General features: G+C 68.8%; 1 protein-coding gene across 1 annotated transcript in view; it reads left to right on the forward strand.

Annotated features, from left to right (window-relative positions):
- The first annotated feature begins 317 nt into the window (after nt 1-317).
- PLXNA1 (plexin A1) overlaps nt 318-22087 on the forward strand; it is a 36812-nt gene continuing 15042 nt past the window's right edge. The window contains exons 1-14 of the mRNA XM_007465262.1: nt 318-1493; nt 3213-3395; nt 12682-12822; nt 13535-13635; nt 13797-13920; nt 14001-14154; nt 14421-14520; nt 15666-15780; nt 18523-18723; nt 20352-20448; nt 20517-20710; nt 20790-20941; nt 21019-21139; nt 21403-21539. Of these exons, the coding sequence (XP_007465324.1) occupies nt 318-1493; nt 3213-3395; nt 12682-12822; nt 13535-13635; nt 13797-13920; nt 14001-14154; nt 14421-14520; nt 15666-15780; nt 18523-18723; nt 20352-20448; nt 20517-20710; nt 20790-20941; nt 21019-21139; nt 21403-21539 (2996 nt within the window). The remainder of the gene's footprint in view (nt 1494-3212; nt 3396-12681; nt 12823-13534; nt 13636-13796; nt 13921-14000; nt 14155-14420; nt 14521-15665; nt 15781-18522; nt 18724-20351; nt 20449-20516; nt 20711-20789; nt 20942-21018; nt 21140-21402; nt 21540-22087) is intronic.

Here is a 22087-nt window from a genome sequence, read left to right on the forward strand (position 1 = left end):
CGCGATGGAGCGCGTGTGGCCCGTGCTGCCCGCAGCTCCTACGCTTGGTTTAGCTGCTTGCAGGGTTCCAGGCGGGGAGGTGTGCTTCCTGCGCCTCGGGCTTTTCCTGGAGGGTTAGGTCACGCCCCAGAAGTGGGACGTCCCAGGGGAGGACGGGCACGTGGAGCTCGGTGACGGCACGTGTGCGTGTGGGCACGTGAGGGCTGCCAGCGCTGACACACTTTGTCCCCCGTTCTTCCCGCAGGGCTGAGGCTCCCGGCCCCGTGATGTGCGTCCCTGCCGGACCTGAGCGCCGCAGGCCGAGGCCGCAGCCCGTCATGCTGCTGCCACGTCTGAGCCCACGGGCGCTGCCGCCGCCGCTGCTCCTGCTGCTGCTGCTGGGGGCCGCGCCCCGGGCTGGCGGGGGTCCACAGCCCCCTTTCCGCACCTTCACGGCCAGTGACTGGGCCCTCACCCACCTGGTGGTCCACGAGCAGACGGGCGAGGTGTACGTGGGCGCCGTGAACCGCATCTACAAGCTGTCGGGGAACCTGACGCTGCTGCGGGCGCACGTGACGGGCCCCGTGGAAGACAACGAGAAGTGCTACCCTCCGCCCAGCGTGCAGTCCTGCCCGCACGGCTTGGGCAGCACCGACAACGTCAATAAGCTGCTGCTGCTGGACCAGGCCGCCAACCGCCTGCTGGCCTGTGGCAGCGCCTCGCAGGGCATCTGCCAGTTCCTGCGGCTGGACGACCTCTTCAAGCTGGGCGAGCCGCACCACCGCAAGGAGCACTACCTGTCGGGCGTGCGCGAGGCGGGCAGCATGGCGGGCGTGCTGATCGCCGGGCCTCCCGGCCAGGCGCAGGCCAAGCTCTTCGTGGGCACGCCCATCGACGGCAAGTCCGAATACTTCCCCACGCTGTCCAGCCGCCGGCTCATGGCCGACGAGGAGGACGCCGAGATGTTCGGTTTCGTGTACCAGGACGAGTTCGTGTCCTCGCAGCTGAAGATCCCCTCGGACACGCTGTCCAAGTTCCCGGCCTTCGACATCTACTACGTGTACAGCTTCCGCAGCGAGCACTTCGTCTATTACCTCACGCTGCAGCTGGACACGCAGCTGACCTCGCCCGACGCCGCCGGCGAGCAGTTCTTCACGTCCAAGCTCGTGCGGCTGTGCGCGGACGACCCCAAGTTCTACTCCTACGTCGAGTTCCCCATCGGCTGCGAGCAGGCGGGCGTGGAGTACCGCCTGGTGCAGGACGCCTACCTGAGCCGGCCGGGCCGCGCCCTGGCCCGCCAGCTGGGCCTGGCCGAGGACGAGGATGTGCTGTTCACCGTGTTTGCCCAGGGCCAGAAGAACCGCGTGAAGCCGCCCCGGGAGTCGGTGCTGTGCCTGTTCACCCTCAGGGCCATCAAGGAGAGGATCAAGGAGCGCATCCAGTCCTGCTACCGCGGCGAGGGCAAGCTCTCGCTGCCCTGGCTGCTCAACAAAGAGCTGGGCTGCATCAACTCGGTGAGCGTCCCGCTGTCCCGGAGCGAGGCGCCGACCGCTCGTCGCGTGGCGCTCACCCTGCGCTGGGGGCCGCTGTTGGCCCGTCTCCCAGGGTCAGGGCTGCACCTGGGCTGTGGCTGTCCTGCCCATTAGAAGATGGGTGACGTGACCGTGTGCACGAGTCCACGAGCCCCCGCGGCCATTGGACGGAGCCCCTCTGACCACGCGCCTGGTGCTGTTGTGGGTGCTTCTGCGGGCGCCGTCTTGTCTCCATTTCAGAGACAAGGTTGTCCGGGGCGGCGGTGACTTGTGCCCAGGGTACACGGCCAGTAAGGGGCGAGCTGGGGCCACCCCAGGGTCAGGTGGACACCAGACACCGTCCTCCCTCTGGGTCTTGTTGATAGGCTCTTCTGACTCTTGCCCTGGGCGCCTGGCCATGCACCTGACCTGGGAGCGGCCTGAATGCCCGGGGGCTGGGCGCTCAGTAGCCGGCAGTCCCATCTCTAGGCCCTGACGGGGTCCTCTAGGGGCCAGCTGCTCTCTGAGGAGTGTCTCTTGCACACCTACTGCAAGCAGTAGGACCCATTGTTTCTCGGAGTAAGGTCCCAGGCTCAGAGGGGGTAAGGGACTTGTTCAGGGTCCCTGGGTAGAGGACCTCCAGTGCCAGGCCTTAGACCCTCTGATGCTGCTGCCCGGCACGTGCTGGTGGCCTAGGGAAAGCCCGGCGCCTCCCTGGCCTCAGTTTTCCCATTTCCGTGCTGGTTTGTCTTCAGAGCAGTGTGGGTTGGCCCTTCTTTCTCACGTCTGTTGCTGTGTGTGGCGGGGCCCCATCGCAGCAGGGCTGCCCTCCAGACCTCGGCCTCGGGTGCACAAGGCTGATGCATCGCCCATCCTCCCCTCGGCCTCTCGAGGAAGGTGTTTGATCTCCATTGTATAGGTGGAGAGGCCGAGGCTCAGAGGGCCAGCGCTTGCCGAGATCGCTGTGTGCTCTGCGCGCCCTGTGCCACGGCTGGTCCCCCCTGCCTGGGCATGGTCCCCACTGGCCCCCCGCATCTCCCCTGGCCCCTCTTCCCCTTGTCCAGTCCTGACCCCGCCTCCTGTGCTCCTTCTGCGTTGGTGACCTCGTGCACTGCAAACCTCAGACCCCCAGCCTGCTGCAGGGGAGCCGCCCAGACTCGCGCCCCCAGCGCCCGGCGTCTGCCCTGCCCCCCCAGGCCCTTCTCCGGAACCTCACGCTATCGATTGTTTCCTCTCTGAACGTAGCCATCTCCTCTCAGCCAGCCCCTCCCTTTGCCTTTTAGGTGTAATGCTGTGTCTTGTCTTGAATAAGCCATCCCAGTGCCCCACCAGTCCCTGGCCACCCGCTGTGCGGCCTCACTGTGCAGCAGGCCTGGCCCCTCCCTGCCCACACCCAAGGCTGCCTCTTGCCTGCTCCCCGCTCAGCGGTGGATGCAGGGCCTGTGCCTGGTGTGTGTGAGAGGTGTCCACCCCCGGCGCCTGCTCCTGGGCCTCAAGCGGCTTCCAGGGCCTCAGTTTCCCCATCTGTCAAGTGGGTCCAGGAATCCCTGACCCCTGCCCTCCCCCCAGGCCGCTGCCCCACGTGTGGCCCGTGCAGGCCTTGGAGAGCGGCCCCTGAGCCCCCGCCCCAGCCTGGTGAGGGGAGCAGGCCGGTGCTGGCTGCGCCGCCCCCCAGGGCCCAAGGCGCCTGGCCTCACCCCCGACCCTCCCCCGCTCCCGCAGCCCCTCCAGATCGACGACGACTTCTGCGGGCAGGACTTCAACCAGCCGCTGGGCGGCACGGTCACCATCGAGGGGACACCCCTGTTCGTGGACAAGGACGACGGTCTGACTGCTGTGGCCGCCTACGACTACCGGGGCCGCACCGTGGTGTTCGTGGGCACGCGCAGTGGCCGCATCCGCAAGGTCAGCCTGGGCAGGCAGAGCGCGAGCTGCCTCGCTCTGTGTGCCGGTGGACGGGGGGCGGGGACTCCCCCGTGCCGGGCCCGGTGACCTCCAGGGGCTCACGGGTCCGGGCCTGAGCGCCCGCCTCCGTCCCTTCGCGCTCCCTGTGGGCTGCTTCCGCGTCCGGCCCAAGGCCCTGCCTGGGCGTCAGGGCCTGGTGACGCCGGAGCTGCTGGCCTTGCTCCCCACGGGTGTGGGCGGCGGGGGCGGGGCCGGCCTGTGGGGCCCCCCTCCCCTCCCCTCCCGGATCCGGTGTCTGCTGAGGCAGCACTCTGCCCTGGAGGGAGGCCCCATCCTGCAGGGAGACGGCAAGACCGAGGGCAGGGCAAGGGGGCACCCCGCCCCCGTTGGAGCGCCAGTGCTGGGGCGCTCTGGAGTGGAGGCCAGCTCCTGGGCCCCTCCGTGGGCCCCTGGGATGGGGCCAGTCCCGTGCTTCCAGGTCTCTGTCCCCGCCGGCAGGTGCTGGGCTGGGCAGCGGCGGGCTTCCTGGGGCAGCAGCCCCCATGGCTCAGCTGCGACCTGGTGGGTGGTTAGGGGCCAGGCCAGGGGCGGGCGCCCCACTGCGGGGGAAGCTCCTGGGGCCCCAAGGAGCAGCGCAGGGGCGGGGCCTGGGCCTGGGGCCAGCCAGAGCCTTGCCTGCTCCCAGAGCGTGCCGGGTGGGGTGTCTCCTGTCCCTGCCGTGCTGGGTGCCCTGGGAATCACGTCCCACCGCCGGCTGTGGCTCTATGGCCTCTGGGAAGGGCCCCCAGCCTCAGCTTTCCCATCTGTGAAATAAGCCTGAAGCAAGGGCTGCGGGCAGCGGGGGCCGTGCTGACCGAGGGCCCCCCGGGCCGGGTGCTGCGGAGCTCTGCTCACAGGACTTGGGGGCCGCTGGGGTGGTGGCAGCCCAGCTCGGGCCCCTGCCACCCTCCGGGCCAGCCCCTGTGCCCCCCGTCCTGGGCCTGGTGTCGGATCCTGCCTGCGCCCTGGGTGAAGGGCACTCTCCCTTCCTAGGGGTAGGGCCTTACCCAGCTCACAGCTCGCTGCTGCCGCCCCAGGGCTGGGGGAGCAGAGGAGAGGCACCGTGGACCCCCGTGGGTGCGCGCTGGCGGGCTGTGCCTGGCGGGGCCTGCCCCACTGCGGCAAGGGCCCCCGTGGGGTTTGGCTGCAGGTGAAACACTCGGAGACCTTCCTGCCGGGCCCTGGAGCCTGTCACCTAGCCGCAGGCCGGACTCCAGGGGCTGGGAGGGGCCCTCTTGATGGCTGGTGGGCTGGCGGGCAGCTGGCCAGGCACCCTCTTGTCCCACGGTAGCCAGCCACCCTGTGAGGCTGGGGGAAGGCGTGAGTCCAGCGCAGCCTCCCTCTGCTGCCTGCCGGTCTCGCTCCCTGCCCCAGTCCCACCGAGGGGAAACTGAGGCCCCGAGAGTGGACCACGGGGGTGGCCTGGGCCTTCCTGTGAGAAGAGGCCGCTTCGGGAGTGAGGAAGCCACAGCTGCGGTCCCCTCGCCCCTCTGCCCCTCCCCCGCACCTGCCTACCAGGGCACCATCCACCCTGGTGCATCCAGCTGGGCACCACACGCCGCGTGAGTGGACGGCGCCCTTTTCGGGTGTGTGGGGTCGGCCGCGCCCAGGGGCGGCGCTGGCTTGAGGCTCTGCCCCCTCGCCCGCAGACCGGCCCGCCGCACCCCTCCTCCCTGCGCTCCCCTGCCCCGTGGGGCGGGGGACGGCCTGCGGCCCGGGCACCAGGTCTCGTGGGTGGCCCAGTCCTCTTCTCTCTGGGCCTCCCTGTCCCGCGCCGGGGCCTGGAGCGGTGTGAGGGCCTGGGGGACGGGCGTCCCCTCTCTGCCCGTAGGCCTGGGCTCCCTTCCCCTCGGCCCACTGGTTCCTGGACCTCCTGAGGTCCCCAGGCAAGGCCTCTGGCCTTGGCCCGCTTGAAGGGCGCTGCTCCCTGCTGGCGTCCACGTCTCCCCGGCCGGGCCTGGCCTTCGGCAGCGGAATTCCCGCCCCTGCCTCGTCCCTCTCGTGTCATCCTGACCCAGCCCGTGGGTGGGTGCGGCCGTGGTCCAGGGGCCGGAGCCAGGGCAGGGGGCGCTCCAGCCGGCACGGTGCCCCCTCCCTGCTGGCCTGCCTGGCTGTCTCCTCCGAGCCTGGGGCGGGTTGGGCCCTCGGCTCTGTCTCCGGGGTTTAAATCCAGGCCCTTCCTGCCCGGGCATGGCCCCACCACGTGAGCCGCGAGCCCTGGCTCCCTGTCTCGTGTCCTTTGTCTGCCCCGAGCGGGAGCCTGGGCCTGAGGGCTCGCCTGCACCCGGGGACAGGCCCGCTGCGCTGACACACCCCATCCTCCCCACGTCCGGTCTTTCCCGGGCTTTAAAAAGCGACCGGGCAGCCCTAGGGACGTGGCTGGCTCTGGGCCATCTCCAAACGGTGTTGTGTAAAATTGTAGCTGATTAATTTAAGAGCTGCCAACTTGAGCCGCTGAGGGCTGGCAGGGGTGCCCCCTGAGTCCGCTGCCCTTCCCCAGAGGCCCTGCCCGCCACCTGCCCCTCCAACCCCAACAGAGGCCGTCATCCTCCTGTGCTGACACCCCCAGACCTCCGCCCTGCCTGTCCCCTCCTGCGCCTCCCCTGCCCGGTGGCCTCCGGGTCCTTGGGTGCCCGCGGGGGAGTGGGGGATTGGAGAACAGTCTGTGGACTCCTGCCAGGGGTGCCTGCCCTGCGACTCCACAGCTGGCGGCATGGGCGTGGTGAGGGCAGTTGTCCTGCCACTGCTGCAGGGCCGGACTGCGCTGGGGACACAGCTGGCCCTGCCGCTTGGTGGCCGTACCAGGCAGGAACATGGCCCCGTCCCCCCGAGTAGCCGGTTTTCCGAGAGAACCTGAAAATCTGTGTTTTGTGTGACATCTCTCGATCGTTAAGTGTTGGCAGCTACCCTACGTTTTAAGAAAGCATCGTGGGCCAGCCTGAGCGGCGGGGGTGCATCATGGGCCCGTGGGGCACCGGGCCTCGGGGTGGGCCCCGGGGCAGCGCAGCTGGACTCCCAGGCTGGGCCCACCGGTGGGTTCACACTGCTTGCTGCCTGTGCGGCGATCCCGTAGGGAGGAGAAACCACGGGCTGCGGTCTCAGTGCTCTGTCCCCACAGCAGGCCTGGGCTGGCCTGGTCTCCGGCCCCTCGGGCATCAGTGCTCCGCGTGCCTGGCGAGTGCAGCGCTCTGGGCCTGGGTTGCTGGGAGGGGAACGTCCCTTACCCTCCAGAGATCTCGGTCTTAGAAGCTGCCTCTGAAAGATGGCAGCCCCTCCCTTCACACACACGCCCCCCCACCCCCACCCCAGGATTCTGAAACTCAGAGGCCCTGGAAGTCGAGTGGCTGTGGGTAGGTCTCTGCATCAGGGCAGTCAGGGCGGCCCGTCCGCAGGGTCCCTACTGCGCGCCCCCATCCCGGGCCGACCCCGTGCTTGGTGCATCGGTGGAGACCCCTGCTCCCCAAAGCCCAGGCCTGTGCGGGGGGTGGGTGGGGGAGGCCCCGTGGCTCTGGGGACGCTGACCTCTTGAGAGATGTTGGCAGGGCCTGGCTGGGCCGCATCCCTGGCCTGCTGCCTGCACCCCCTTGGGGCTCGTCTCGTGAGTCTGGAGGACGCATTGATTCCCAGCATCCACTCTGAAGGTTACTCACCCTCAGGAAAGCGCCCGGCCCGGGAGGTGTCACAGGAGAGCACGGCGGGCACCTGCTCGGGCGCTGCCCTTCCCGTGGGTCCCCTCGAGGCCTGACCATCCGTCCCTGGGCCTGGCTGTGGCCCGAGCCCCCCGGGATGTCGTCTGTCTTCCTCCGCTCCGCACCCTGCGAGACTCACCTGTGCTGTGCGGTCAGTCCTGTGCCGTGGGGGCGTCCTGTGCTCCAGACACTCTTGACGACGTCCCCTCCTTCTGGGCGGACGTGACGTTGTTTCTGTCTGTGTTGCCGTTTCCAGCACCCGGCGGTGGGTGGGTGAGCGGTCAGCACGCAGCCCACCTCGTGGACGGTTTTTGGGTCCCTGTGGCGCTCCCTGCCCGAGGAGTCGTCGGTGGGGAGTGGAGGGGCTTCAGCCGCCTGCTTCCTGCGTGTCTCAGCTGCTGTGCCCATGGGGCCCCGTGGGTGCACTTCCCCTGCCCACCCAGGGCGGGGGTCCCCGGAACCTGCGGGTGGCGTCGCACGGTGCCCCGCGATGTTGCCGTGTCCTGGGGGACGTGATGTGGTCTCTGGCTCTCGAGGCTGGCTGGCTGCGGCGGGCTGAGCCAGCGGGCACAGGGACCTGTTGGTCACCCTGTGGGTCTGTCCGACCCACCTCAGCCCTCACCCCAGAGCCAGTGTTGCACCAGGGCACATGCAGTGACGGCCAGCGGGGCTGCCCACAGGGGTCTTGCCCCAGGTCCACCTCCCTGCAGGGTCTGGCTGGTCAGGCTTAGGCCCAGCGTCAGCACCGGGGCACCTTCGGAAAGAACGATGCCCTTGGGTGCAGGCCGGCAGTGGCCTTCCTGTGCCCGGCCCCCCGAGTGCCCAGGCTCAGGGCCAGCCTGGTGGGGGTGGCCTCACACGGCCCAAGGTTACCACCCACAAAGTGCAGGACCCCTGCCCCCTGGGCAGACAGGGCTCTGCCCTCCAGGGCCTATCTGCAGTGGGGTGTGGGAGCCCCCTGGCAGCCCAGGAGATGGGTACGGAGGCCGGAACAGGCCAAGGAGCTGTGCAGTGCGCGGGAAGGGTGTTCTGGGTGTGGTGGACACATCACTGGTGACCCTGCAGTGGTCATCAGAGGCTGCAGAGGTCAGGCCTGGGGACGGAGCTGGAGGGCAGTGGTGGTTTTGGGAAAGTGGAGGAGGTGCGTCAACTGCTGGTGCAGGTGGGGTAGAGTGGATAGGGGGGTCTCGGGTTTGAGACAAGGACATCTGGCCGGGTGGTCACTGCTGCCTGCTGCGGCATCCGTGGCCGGCCTTGGCGCCACTTGAGTTGCAAGCCGCGGCGGCACCCTGGCCGTGTCACTGCCGTGTGATGGAAGGCTGTACGATTGCTGCTGCCTCCCGGCTCAACTTTCTGCAGCCTCCAGAAGCAGGGGGACAGATTCCCCAGGACAGCTGTCACCTCCTCCCCCGGCAGGGCTCAGCCTTGGGGGCCCACCTCCAAGCACCTCCCAATTAGGTTGGCCTCTCCGCGTTTAGCGGGCGTGAGTTTCTTAATTCTCACAGCTCTGTGAGTGGGGTGTCTGTGGCCAAGTGGGGAAACTGAGGGTCAGGGAGGACCACTGCTTGCGTTGGTTGGTCCCTGCTCTCCTGTCTGCCTGTTGAGGGTTGAGAATAGGAAGGATGAGATTCCTGGGCCCCCACGCCCCAACCTTACCAGGTGTATCTGGCCCAATTACAACCATCAGGCCTGCAAATCACGTTTTAATTACCTAATTACTGCCGAGAGGAAATTGCTAATTGCTTTTCCAGTATCAAATTCCTCCTGGCCTTTCTGAGAACGGACCCAGGAAGGGGCCTGGAACCTGCCCCCAGTCAGAGAAGGGGGGATGCTGTGGTGGCCTGTGAGGGGGTGGGGAGGGGTCTGGGAGCTGGGCCCATCGGGCGGCCTCAGCCCTGTCCGGGAAGGAAGGGGTGGCAGGGGCTCCCGTCCCTTGTAGCCCCTCCCTGGACCACCCTGCCTCCAGGGGGCTGGGAACAGGTTTGGCTGCTGCATCTACAGCAGGAGGGGGTGCCCGTGAAGTCCCAGCACCACGGTGGCCTGCTGGCCGCTGCCCGTTCTCTGCCTGTCCCCCGACCCAAGGGCCTGTCCTACTCCTACCCTCATCCTCGTCCGGAGACCAGGAGTCTCGCTCAGCCAGGGCAGCCCCACTTTGCAGATAGACACGGGGGCTGCTGTCTTGGGGTGGGCAGGACAGGGAACTTGCCCTTCCCGGTAGGGGCAAAGCTGGGCAGCCCCCTGCCTCCGGGGGCTAGGGCGCGTGCCGGCCTTGGCATGCAGCCTGGACGGCCCAGACATCCTCCCTGGTGCCCACACCCGCCCTCGGCCCAGAGAATGGGCCCTTTGTTGGCTCTGGGCTGGACAGACAGCTGACCTGGCCGGGCCGTCAGCTGCCTGCCCGCAGCCGTTGGCCAGGGCTTCGCAGTGATGGGTATGGGTCAGCCAGCTGGCCCAGCCTAGGGCTGGGGCCTCCAGGGCCAGGGGCCCCTGTGCAGGACTTCCTGTCTGTTGGGCCCTGGGCCCCAGGGTCCTGCTGGCCTGGGGATGCCGAGGTGAACCCATTCCCTGGCCTGTCTGTGGGGTGCGGTGGGCCCGTGGTGGCAGTAGGTGCACAGCCCGTGGTCAGCGCCTTGCCTGGCCATGGCTCCCAGAGGCTGCTGGGGCCCAAACCCTTCGTGGGGGCACTGACAGCCCTTGTGCCTCAGCTCAGAATCCAGGGGACTCCCCCTTGTACAGAGGGATAGGGACGACCCCGGTGGAGGAGTGAGCAGGGTCCAAGGGTCCGGGTCAGAGCCGGGCTGCGTGGGTTTCTGGGCCTGGTGCAGCCCGGCGGGCGTGCCAGGGCAGCGGGACGGCTCCACTCAAGCCAGGGGGACCGAGCTGGGTTTGGGGAAGCAGAGCTCTCAGCTGGTAGTGGAGAGTTCTGGTGGTCGTGGGGGGAAGGTTTGCAGAGCAGAGGTGACAGCTGGAGGTCAGGGAGGACACCAGGGGATGAGGAGTCTCCTGCCCAGGGTGGGCCGCCGCCCCAGGTGGGTGGCCCTCGAGTGACTGCTGTGGGCAGGGGTGTGGCATCAGCACGCGCGCTGCCAGTGGTGTGTGTCCCGCTGTCCAGCCAGCTGCTGGGCCCCGTACCCGCCCTGCACGCCCCTTCTCCCCGGGGTGCCCTCCTGGTGGCCTGCCTCATCCCTCCTCCCACTTTTGGCGCAGACTCCGCGTCCCCAGCTGCAGCGGGCGGTCTGGAGCCCGGGGTTTCTCTGGCAGGTCCTTGTGGGCCTTCGTTTACCTCGGTGCTGCCTGGGCCCTGCAGCCCGAAAACCAGGCTCCGTGGCAGGTGTGTCCCGAGGACTGGCCCAAAGCCGGTCTGTCACGTGTGTGTGCGGGGCTCCTGCGGAGTCTGGACGGGGCTGCATGGCGCACAGAATGGGGCACGTCCACCCACTGGCCTGTGGGCCGTGCCTCCCCGGCCCGCCCCACCTTGTTCTGTGCCCTCCGGAAACAGGGGAGCCTTGCGAGTTTAAGGGCTGGGGCCGCCCAGTGGAGGGCAGGTGGGTGGTCGATGCGATGGACAGCTGGAGGAACACACTCCTGCCGCAGCTGTTGGGAGCCACCTGTCGAGTCGCGGCACTTGGCGGGCCTGGGGGCGGGGGCACTCTAGAGACGGGCTGGCCGCCCTCCCACCTTGCCCGGGACTGTGCCTTCCCCTGGGTACCCCCTTCCCTGAACTGTCCCCCTCGTCCCCTACGGGGTGGTGGGGGCACCCCTGATGCGATGTCCACGCCCCAGCCTGCACCCTCGGCCCTGAGCGGGGAGGGGTCGGGCCCCGGGGGCTTGGGTGGGAGAGGCTGGGGCCCAGCAGTGTCCCAGTTCAGCGCCCCCTGCACAAGCGCCAGGGGTGTGGTCATCCCAGGGGCCGGCAGTGTCAGGTCTGGGCTCCAGGGGGGCTGCAGCGGGTGGAGGCGCCTGCAGGGAGGAGGCGTAAAGGACCCTGGTTTGGGCCATTTGTGTTGAGATGAGTCTGGAGCTCTGGGTCCCCACTGGTGCCCTGCCCTGCCCTCTGGCTGTCCAGTTCCCCGCTCCCTGGCTGTGGTCCAGCCTGGCCTTGCTGCGCCTCTGTGGCCGGCGCTTGGGTTTTGGGAGTTGCCTCGGGGCCTGGCCCCCCCGGGCACCCTCTGCTGGGTCAGTTAGTCCCAGGAGTGGCTCTGGTGTGGGGGGAGGCTCCCGTCGCCCGGGGTGTGGGGGTGACCCTGAGGTAGAGGCCCCACAGCCGGGACGCGCCTGAACAGGGCTTGGGCCCAGGTGGTGTGGGTGCAGAGGCCAGCCTCCCGGCCTCCCGGCCTCCCGGCCTCCGTGGCCAGGGCCCAGTCAGCTCCCTGTGAGAGCAGGGCAGCAGGCTCTGGGGTTGAGGGGTGCAGGCTGGGTGCATGGCGGATGGACAGCTGGACGAGCACACGCCTCCGGGCCCTACCCGCGGGAGCTGAGGCTGGGCTGCTGCACGCCCCCTGCCCCCCTCCTCCCTCCCAGCCCAGTCCTGGTTCCCTCCCCTGCCGGCAGGCGCTGGACTCGGCTCTTCCGGGTCTGGTTTGACTTAAGCCTGCCTGCCCGGCGGGGCGGCAGCTGAGCGGAAGTGGGGGGGTGGCCGCGGGTGCTCAGGAATGCGGCCCTCCCCTCCCCCTTCCCCCTGGCCTCCCCGGCCGGCCGCCCTCTCCCAGCCGCCATGGAGCTGGCCCGAGCCAGGGTGAGCCAGGGGTGTTCGCCTGGCCGCTCAGGCCTGCCCTGCCCTGTCCAGTCAGCGTGAGCCGCCAAGGAGGGGCGCTGGGCCGAGGTGGAGGTGGGCTGGCGGCCCCGGGAGCCTGCCTGCAGGCTGAGCCGGCCGCCCCACGAGTCCCGTCTCTGGAAAGCCCCCCGGCTCTCGCTGTTAATTAAATACTTTTGTTTGGTAGAAGCAACTAAAATTACTTGCAGCGTTGCACGCAGCGGGCGAGAGCTGGCTGAGTGAGCCCCCGCGTGTTTGGGACGTAGACCGTGTCTTTCCTTATGCATGCACCGTCCGCCCCCCCCACCTCCCGCCTTCGTACTGGCGGTGCCCCCTCTCTCGGACCCGGCCCCCACTGCCTCCCACTTGGGAGGTTCCTGGTCTCTCTTCTCAGTTGCACTGGACGTCCCTGCGGGCCCGCCGCCCCTCGTGCCCCCTCCCCTCTGCACATATAGCCCTTCCTCGGCGATGGGGATGCCCAGCCTGGCCCCAGGGAAGGCCGCCCCGGGCTCCTGCCGCCTCTGCCCTGGATGTGGCTGTGTAGCTCGTGACGGGTGGTGGGTGGAGGGCTGTGGTTTTCTCCAGCCCCCAGAGACCCCGACGCCTGGCGAAGGGGCTGGGCCGGGACCAGCCTGCCGGCTGCAGTTGGTCCTGCACCAGCTCCTGGGCGTGGTGGGGGGGCCTCGGCCTTATCCTTCAAGGGCTGGGGGGGTTGCTTGGGGCGCTCCCGACCCCACACCTGGGCTGGGGGTGGGCAGGGGCTGGAAGGCACTGGGGCAGCACCACGTGGCTCTCGCTGCCGCAGATGCTGGTGGACCTGGCGAACCCCGGCGGCCGGCCGGCCCTGGCCTACGAGAGCGTGGTGGCCCAAGAGGGCAGCCCCATCCTGCGTGACCTGGTCCTCAGCCCCGACCGCCAGTACCTGTACGCCATGACGGAGAAGCAGGTGGGTGCCCCGGAGAGCGGAGCGGGGCCGTCACTGTGCAGCCAGCCTCCAGGCTTGCCCTGGCAGGGTCTGGAGCCGCCCCTGGTCCCTGGACGACTGCACACCCACGGGAACAGATGCCCAGCGAGAGCGTTTTCAGGGTAGTGGTGTTGGGGGGTTTGGGGTGTCCGTTGGGGCCCCCGACTTCCCGGTCTCTGGCCTGGCCGGCTCGTCAAGGTCGCGTACCGTGTTTCTGGTCCAGCCTGCTTGGAGCCAGCCTCTGCCCTTCTGCTCCACCTGGTGACCCCGTGGCTGCCGGAGGGGTGCAGGTGGGGCCGGGCCTCCCTTCCCTCCTGGTGGTTCCCTTCCCCTTTGCCCCCTCCCGCCATCGGGTTATTACTCGGTCGCTCTGTGTCTCGGGTCAAGCGGGCGAGGTTGGGGTAAGCGGTGCCCTGCCGGCCTCCGGGCTCAGGACTGGGGCTGGAGAGCCCACGGCTCCCCTGGGAAGCTCGGGGTGCAGCAGAGCAAGAGGGACTGGCCAGAGCTGTCGCCCGCCCCGACTCGCTCCCTGGAGACCGGCCCGGTCTGCTTGGCCTGGCTCGGCCGGGTCAGGGTCACCCAGGACTGGCCCTTGGATAGACAGAGCAGGAGGAAGGCCTGAGACGGGGCTCCCTGGTGTGTGGGGGACAGGGACAGGCCCGAGAGGACCTGATGCCGAGGCCCCTCCTTCCAGGTGACTCGGGTGCCCGTGGAGAGCTGTGTGCAGTACACGTCATGTGAGCTGTGTCTGGGGTCACGGGACCCCCACTGCGGCTGGTGTGTCCTGCACAGCACGTGAGTCCGCACAGGCCGTGGGGGTGGCAGGGGGCCCGGCGACCTCACTGGGAGCCCGCTGAGTGACAGGAGCCCAGCTTCCCGGGTCCGGACGGGGTGCAGGGTGGGCCAGGGGCTCCGCTGGCCTCCCGCCTGAGCCCGCCCCACGCCTCTGCCCACAGCTGCTCCCGCCGGGACGCCTGCGAGCGGGCGGCCGAGCCCCAGCGCTTCGCTGCGGACCTGCTGCAGTGCGTACAGCTGACAGTGCAGCCCCGCAACGTGTCCGTGACCACGTTTCAGGTTCCGGTGAGTGGCCGCTGGGGACGGGGTGGGGCAGCGTGGGGGCGCAGGGGGACTGGCCAGTCACCCTTTCCCCTGCCTCCCAGCTCGTGCTGCAGGCCTGGAACGTGCCCGACCTCTCGGCCGGGGTCAACTGCTCCTTTGAGGACTTCACCGAGTCCGAGGGCGTCCTGGAGGATGGCCGGATTCACTGCCACTCCCCCTCTGCGCGGGAGGTGGCGCCCATCACGCGGGGCCAGGGTGAGGCCGAGTGGGCCGGCCTGGGCAGCGCGGGGGCCTCCTGTCGGGGGTGGACGGTCACTGGGACGGTGGGTGGGCATCCCGTGGTGACCGTGGAGGGCGTCAGGGGAAGGCACCGCAGGGCGGCGGGGGGGGGGGCGGGGGCGGGGGCAGGGGCGGTGCCCTTGGCCGTTGGGAGGGTCCTTGGCGAGGCGTGTTTTCTGCGCGGGGCTCCTGGGTTCGGCGGCCCCGGGGCCCTGGTGACGGAACCTGTGCCACTGGTACAGGAGACCAGCGGGTGGTCAGGCTCTACCTGAAATCCAAGGAGACGGGCAAGAAGTTCGCGTCCGTGGACTTCGTTTTCTACAACTGCAGCGTCCACCAGTCGTGAGTGTCTCTGGCCTCCTGCACAGAGTCCCGTGGGGCAGCGCTTGGTCGGGTCGCAGGAGCCAGGACGGGGCCTCGAGGGGGAGGCCTGAGGCCGGGTGGCGGGAGCGGCAGCTGGGGTGTGACGTGTGCTGATTCCCCTCGAGTGGGGAGTGGGCCGCGGGCACCAGAGCAAGGCAGGGAGCTGGGGGCGCTGCTGCGTCGTCCAGGCAGGGCGCGACCAGCCGGGGCTCGGGCATTGGATACCTGCCGCTCTGGGGCAGGAGGGGTCCGGGTCCCCTCTGGGTCGGGCAGCCCCTGGGGCATGGACAGCCGGGTGTGGGCGATCTCCCCGGGCCTCTGGTCTTCTGCGAGCGCGCCAGCCTCAGAGGAAGAGCAGGAATTGCTGAGGGCCCCCTGCGCGTCCCGCAGCGGCCAGAGCCCTGGGCCCGGAGGGGGTCAGCCTCGAGCCGAGGCGCTTAATTTTTCAATCGTGTCGTTTGTCGACCGACTTGCAGGCTGATAGCCCTCCTGGCTGTTCGTGGGGCGCCCACCGTAGGCCTGGGTGTTGTTGGCACCGGGGTCCAGCCTCCCCATGCTGGGCGGGCTGGAATCTTTGGGGCAGGGACTGTGCTCCGAGGCTTGGAGGGGTCGAGGGTCTCTGTAGAGGCAGGGCGGTGGGTTATGTGGAGCTACAGGGACGGTGAGGTGAGGTGTGGGCTATGCGGCCCATCCAGGCCCTGGAGACACGGTGGAACGAATCAGGCCCTTGCCAGGCGAGCCTGCTTTCTGGTCGGGGAGGTGACGTCTACCGCGGCCGTCCAGCCTGCAGCCGCCACTCAACACCTACGTTTAAATCTTAGCGAATTAGAACGAGGTGGACTTTAAAACGTGCTCCTCGGCTGCACTAATGCGTTTCCAGCGCTGATGGTCATGCGTGGCCTGGCACCGGCTTTACACGTGTGCGTCTCTGAGAGGTTCTGTCGGCCGGCGCCGGGGTGGACTGTCAGGCAATGGAGGGAGGAGTGGGGGGAGCCCTGGCAGGCAGAAGCAGACCAGCTCTGAGCAGTGAGGAGCAGCCTGTGCAAAGGCCCTGGGGCGGCTCCATGATCGGCAGCGAGGTGCGGGCCCAGGCTGCGGCCTCACCACCCGCCCTCTGCCTGCAGCTGCCTGTCCTGCGTCAGCGGCTCCTTCCCCTGCCACTGGTGCAAGTACCGCCACGTGTGCACACACAACGCCGCCGACTGTGCCTTCCTGGAGGGCCGCGTCAACGTGTCCGAGGTAAGGTGTCCTGTGGGCTGGGTTTGGAGGTGTGGAGAAGTTGGGTGCCGCCTGGGGGTGGTGGGGATGCTGGCCGGAAGGTATAGGGGGACGCCCTCCGGGGCTGTATCGGCCTGGGGACCTCAGCCAATGGTGTTGTCTTGGGGACCTCACACCCAGGGCACGTCTGGGGACGATGGGGGCAGGGACCGTCCTCCCAGTGCGCCGGGAGCTGGCTTGGAGCGTGTCTGGCTGGGTCCACGTGGACGGAACTGGCTGGGCGAGGTGCAGCCGGCTGGTCATTCCTGGAGTCGCTTGCAGGGCCGCGTGGTCATCAGTAGCCATCGCTTAGCAGTTGTTTTGGAGCCGAGCGATGCGCTGACTTTATCACGAGCAGTGGGGCTGAGCACCAGGACTGACCCGGGCCTGCCAGGCAGGGGGTGGGGGCAGGGCTCCCCGTGTCCAGCCTTCGGGTGCAGAGCCAGGACCTGATGCCAGGCCTTGCCTCTGCGGTAGATAGCGCATCTGTTGGCTGGATGGGGTCGGAGGGTGTGCGTCCCACCAGCCCTGGGGCGCTTGGGGGCTGCATCTGGGCCGCACTTGCCTGGGGCAGACGGATGCAGCCCGTCACAGAACCTGCCCTGGCCGCCCCGCCCCCTTCCCTTGGGCCTTGGCTCGTCCCCTCCCTGGTGACCACACACAGGACAAGATGGCCCTGGCGGGGCTGGACCAAGAGCGGGCGGGGGCGTGGTGTGGGCAGGTGGGCTTCCCAGGTGTGCGGCCTGCTTGAGGAGCCGGCCCAGGGGTCCTGGGGGTGGGGTAGGGGGCGGGGGGCAGCAGGAAGCTGGGGGGCTGAGCCAGCTGCGGGGGGCAGCAGGATGGACGTGTGAGGTGGGGGCCCGGTCTTCCCTGGCTGTCTCTGAGCTCTCTGCCCATCCGAGCTGTTCCAGCGGAGCGGGCCGCCCGGCGGGGCCCTCGGGGAGGGCTGGCGTGGGCGTCGGCCGGGGCCGGGGAGTGGCAGGGGGGTAGACCCTGCTCAGGAGCTCGCCTGCGCCAGGCGGGGCCGCGGGGGCTGGTCGGGGTCAAGGGGGGCTGTCTGGGGATGGACTTCATGGACGGTCCCTCCTCAGCCAGTCCCAGGTTGCGCGGGGATGCCCCTAAGGAGCGTGACGTTTCCACGGTCCCCCCATCCCTGGTTCAGGTTTGGTCCTCGGGGCGACCCCTCCCCAGCTTGTGCTCAGGCCGCAGGGTCCCGGTCCCAGGGTTTCCCTGCTTCCCGCCCGGGATGGGACGGGGTCCCTATGCTCCCGTGTCTGCCTGGTTGGCTTCGGCGGGGGCGGCCACCAGAGCATGGTGGGGACGGGGTGGCCCGGCAGGGGTCCCACGTGGAGCACCCCAAGAGCAGAGCAGCCCTGGGAGATGGCCTGCACCCAGACCCGGCCTCCCCAGGATCAAGAGTGGGTCGTGTGCTCCCACTGGCATCCTTGTCACCAGGAGGCTCTGGGCCTGAGGCCGGCGCCCCTGCGAGCGGAATGGAGCTCAGTCTTCCAGACACTTCCTTGATTTGTGTGAAAGAAGGGGTTCTAGGTTAGGAGAACCTAACTTGAGTTATGAAAACAGAGTCGCGGTCCCTCGTTCACTCATAGGCCCCGAATTTCTTGGACAGCGGAGCCTCTGCGTCCACGCTGCATCTCGGCTCCCTGCTGCCTCTGGATCAGCCTGGTCTCAGGCCACTCGAGGAGGTTGGGGCCAGGCCCGGGTGGACGCCCGTCCGCGGCTGGGGTCATGAGGTGCCGAGGCCCAGCCACAGGGAGGCTGTGGCCTGGCAGGGGCCTGGAGCCTGCACCCCGAGACCCACAGGGGGACAGACAGCGGTGCTGGCCTCCCGGCAGCAGAGCTGGTGTCAGTGGAGAGGGAAGGTGCAAAGAAGGGGGACAGTGTAAGCGGGGCCTGGTGGCCAGGACGAGCTGGGGCTGCTGAGGGATGTGGAGGGGCAGCAGGGGCGTCCCTGGGCTGGGCGCTGGCATGGGTGCCCTTTCAGGTGGCCACCGTGCACACCGGCAGCTCCCACCGGGCTGCAGCCTGAGCTCCAAACGCAGCCCACGTGCCGGTCAGTGCCCAGTGTGCAGGTGGCCGTCAGGGCAGCCGCAGACCCGGTGGTCAGTAGTCAGCCTGCCAGTCCTGCCCTGCTAGCTCTGCTCCCCCAGTGCCCCCAGGGGCCCCCAAATCCTCTGCAGAGCCGGCCCGTGGTGCCTTGGGAGCTGCCGTGGGGCATGGGGATTGCAGTCTGTTTTCAGTGTCTCTATTTAAAGCACCTTTCGCAGGGTTCCCGCGGGCCGGCTTCTCCACGGTCGCTGCAGCCCTGCTGCAAGGAAGCCGGGCCGTTGCGTCAGTTAGTGCTGCTGAAACGCTGGTCCCGGGGGCCGGGCTGTTTCTGTGCTCGCTCTGGCTATTTTTACCTACTCCCCGGGCCCCCAGCTGAGAGCTTGCTCCAGCTTCTGCCTCAGGGGCCTCTCGGCTGCTTCCAGATGGGGCCCCTCTGGTGGGGTCCTAGGATCCTGGGGCAGGGCATTCGGGCCCCCGGGGCGGGCCTGCCCAGGTCACAGTGTGCAGCCCAGAACCCGGGCCCGGCTGGCCGTCATCGACGTCCTCAGTGTGCCGGTGTGTAAAATGGGCGCGGGGCTCTTGTCTTGGAGGAGCTCGGGCTCCGCGCAGCCCGCCCGCCAGCCTCCACCCCAGCTCAGCTGAAGCCTCGTCCCCCAGGACTGCCCGCAGATCCTGCCCTCCACCCAGATCTACGTGCCGGTGGGTGTGGTGAAGCCCATCACCCTGGCCGCCCGGAACCTGCCGCAGCCGCAGTCGGGCCAGCGGGGCTATGAGTGCCTGTTCCACCTCCCGGGGGGCCCGGCCCGCGTCGCCGCCCTGCGTTTCAACAGCTCCAGCCTGCAGTGCCAGAACTCCTCGGTGGGTCCACTCGGCGCGGGCGGGGCCGCCAGGACCCCGAGCGCCGTGTTTCTGCTTTAGCAAAAGGGCTGCGCGTAGTCAGGTCTGCCACGCCCTGTTCAGGGGGCACCTCGGGCTCCCAGGCCGTGCCAGCCCCTCCGCCGGGCCCGGGCCTCCCAGAGCCACGCCAGCGTTTGGAGGGAGCGTGTCTCAGACGTGGCTCTGTGTGCCGTCTTGGGGACCTGGGTGAGGGGGCTGGGGTTGAGGGCGTGGGGGAGTGACCCTGGGGGCCGAGGTCAGGGTGACAGCACCGGCTCCTTTAAGGCGTACTGTGTCCGGACACAGAAGCCGTGCGTGGTGGCCGGCGCGTTCCCCCGACCCAGACGTGCCAAGAGGCAGCCACCTTCGGAGCCTCAAATCTAATTCGTCCCACGAATTAGGGACGGTGGTCTTTGCAGGGCCAGAACCTCCTGGTGGGCGAGGGGAGAGGGCCCAGTTGGTGGTCCTGAGGCCGGCTTGTGTCTCGCTCCCCCGGCTCGCCCCGTGACTGCCAGCAGGCCTCAGTCTGCCCATCTGTCCAGGAGAGCAGTGGGTTTCCCGGGGCTAGCCAAGGCCCTGAGTGGGGAGTGGGTACCTCTGGGCCACCTGCAAGGCCCCCGGAACCCTGGGGAGGGTCATAAGGTTAAGAGGTCAGGCTCCATTCCAGAGGCAGTGGACCCTTGGCCCACCAGCTCTGTGCTGACGGGGGCGCTGGGGTCCAGCGGTCACCACAGTCTCCCAGCACAGGTCGGCCCCTTGGCCGGGCCCGAGGCTCCCTGAGCCTGCCGGCCTGTCCAGTCCTGCCTCCTCTCCACTGCACCCTCCGCCTGCGCCTCACTCCGGCTCCCCTGGCCTGGCCGCCTGCACCCTCTCCTTCCTTTCTGCGCGTCCCCGAGGCCAGCTGTCTCTCGGTTTCGCCCCCATCCCCGAGCCTCTGTCACCTCTGTCCCTGTGCCCCCGCCCCCCCCCAGGCCCACATTTATCTTTCTCGCAGCCCTCGTGTAAAGGGAAAAGGGAGCGTCAGAGAGTTTGATAGGATCCAATTACGTTCCTGCAGATAAGATGATGATGAGTTGCCCTGCGGTGGAGCACAAGTCTTCAACTGCAGAAAGTGGGGCGCAGCTGGGCGTCTGGGCCAGGGCTCTCCCGGGAGGCCTGAGTCCCTGAGCCCAGCCCAGTGTGGGGTCGGGGGTGCCAGGGCACAGGGGACACACGTCTCGCCCCTCAGGGCAGTCCCAGAGGAGAGCTCGTTGAGCCCGTTTGGAGGCGGAGCCGAGGCTCACGGAGCAACCCTGACGTGTGTCCAAGGGGTGCGGGGAGTCCTGGCTTCCTGGCGGGGGCTCACCCTGGAGGCTGTGCCCCTGTAGCTGCTGGAGGTCGAGGGCCGTGGCTGTGCTTGTGCAGAGGGTGACCCAGGTGGGGCCCCCTCCACGGGCCCACAGGCGGGCAGCGCTGTGGGGAGCCTGCCTCCAGACTGGCCCCCAGACCCCGCCCTGCCGAGCACGGGCCCCCAGCAGCCAGTCCCGCAGGGGGCCACAAGGGACACACAGGCCCTGGGCAGCGGCCCGGGCTCGGCCCGTGTGGCCTGACCACTCCTCCTGCCGCCGCAGTACTCCTACGAGGGCAACGACGTCAGTGACCTGCCCGTGAACCTGTCTGTGGTGTGGAACGGCCACTTCGTCATCGACAACCCGCAGAACATCCAGGGTAAGCTGGGTGGGGTGGCTGGGGGGCGGGGCCGAGGGTGGCCGCTGACGCCCAGCCCCTCCCTGCAGCCCACCTGTACAAGTGCCCAGCCCTGCGGGAGAGCTGCGGTCTCTGCCTCAAGGCCGACCCTCGCTTCGAGTGCGGCTGGTGTGTGGCCGAGCGCCGCTGTTCCCTGCGCCCCCACTGCCCCGCGGACTCGCCCGCCGCCTGGATGCACGCCCGCCACGGCAGCAGCCGCTGCGCTGACCCCAAGATCCTCAAGGTGGGCAGGCTCCCGGGCCTGGGGGGCGTTGGGGGGTGCTCCGAACGCCCGGCCCGCGTCCCAGCCTCTGCCTCCACAGCTGTCCCCTGAGACGGGCCCGCGGCAGGGAGGCACGCGGCTCACCATCACGGGCGAGAACCTGGGGCTGCGCTTTGAGGACGTGCGGTTGGGCGTGCGCGTGGGCAAGGTGCTGTGCAGCCCCGTGGAGAGCGAGTACATCAGCGCTGAGCAGTGAGTGCGGCCGGCGGGGCGGGGGGAGCTGGCGGGGGCCTGGTGCCCACAGCTGCTGAGGCCCCCTGTGCCCGCAGGATCGTCTGCGAGATCGGGGACGCCAGCGCGGTGCGGGCCCACGATGCCTTGGTGGAGGTGTGCGTGCGGGACTGCTCCCCCCACTACCGCGCCCTGTCGCCCAAGCGCTTCACCTTCGTGGTAAGCCCGCCCGCCTGGCCCTCTGCTCCCGCGGCCACGGGTGCCCTGAGGGCTCGCTTGTGGGGCTGGCCCGGACCTCGGGCAGCCTCAAGTGATGGGCCCCCGCCCCCTCCCCGCTCGCCACCAGGCCTGATGCCGGGGGGCCCCCGTGCGCCGTGGGCCCTGCCTATGGGCGATGTCTCACACCCAGTGAGCGCAGGCCTGGGCCTGGCTGGAGATGCGGGCGCTTCCCTGGAGCTCCAGCAGGTCCCTTCTCCCCCTAGACGCCGACCTTCTACCGTGTGAGCCCTGCCCGCGGGCCCCTTTCGGGGGGCACCTGGATCGGCATCGAGGGTAGCCACCTGAACGCAGGCAGCGACGTGGCTGTGTCTGTCGGCGGCCGGCCCTGCTCCTTCTCCTGGTACGGGGTGTGGACGGACAGGCAGCGCGGACCCCAGGCACAGGCTGCCTTCCCCTGGTGGTCGTGGGTTCAGATGGCTGGTGCCCCCTCCCATTGCCTGGGAAGCTGGAGGGCTGTGGAGAGCTGGGCTAGGGTGATCACTCTGGAAACCTAGAGGCTGAGAAGGTTACCATGGAGACAGGCAGGCTCCCCCTGAGCGCGGGAGGCAGGGTGGTGGGTGGGGCCTGGGTCTGAGGGGCGGGCACAGCCGCTCTGTCCTGCGTTTTGGGGGAGTCCTGTGGAACACGAGAAGGGCGTTTAGAAAAATTCTTAAGAGGGAAAAAGGAAAACTTAACAAAAGCCCGGAGCCCTGAAGTGGATAATTTTAGATTAGGGATGATAATGGAGCGGGCCTTTAAATATTTTCTTGCGGTAATTACCTGTTATCAGACTAATTATTGGTGTTTGCAGCCTGCTGTGCGCGGGCCAGGCGGCTGTGGTGAAGGCACTGAGGGGATGGGGCAGGTGCCGGCGGTGACCGGCGGCTGCCCTGGGGGGGGACCCAGCGC

Source organism: Lipotes vexillifer, unplaced genomic scaffold (assembly GCF_000442215.2).
Source record: "Lipotes vexillifer unplaced genomic scaffold, Lipotes_vexillifer_v1.1 scaffold1115, whole genome shotgun sequence".
Lineage (NCBI taxonomy): Eukaryota > Metazoa > Chordata > Mammalia > Artiodactyla > Lipotidae > Lipotes > Lipotes vexillifer.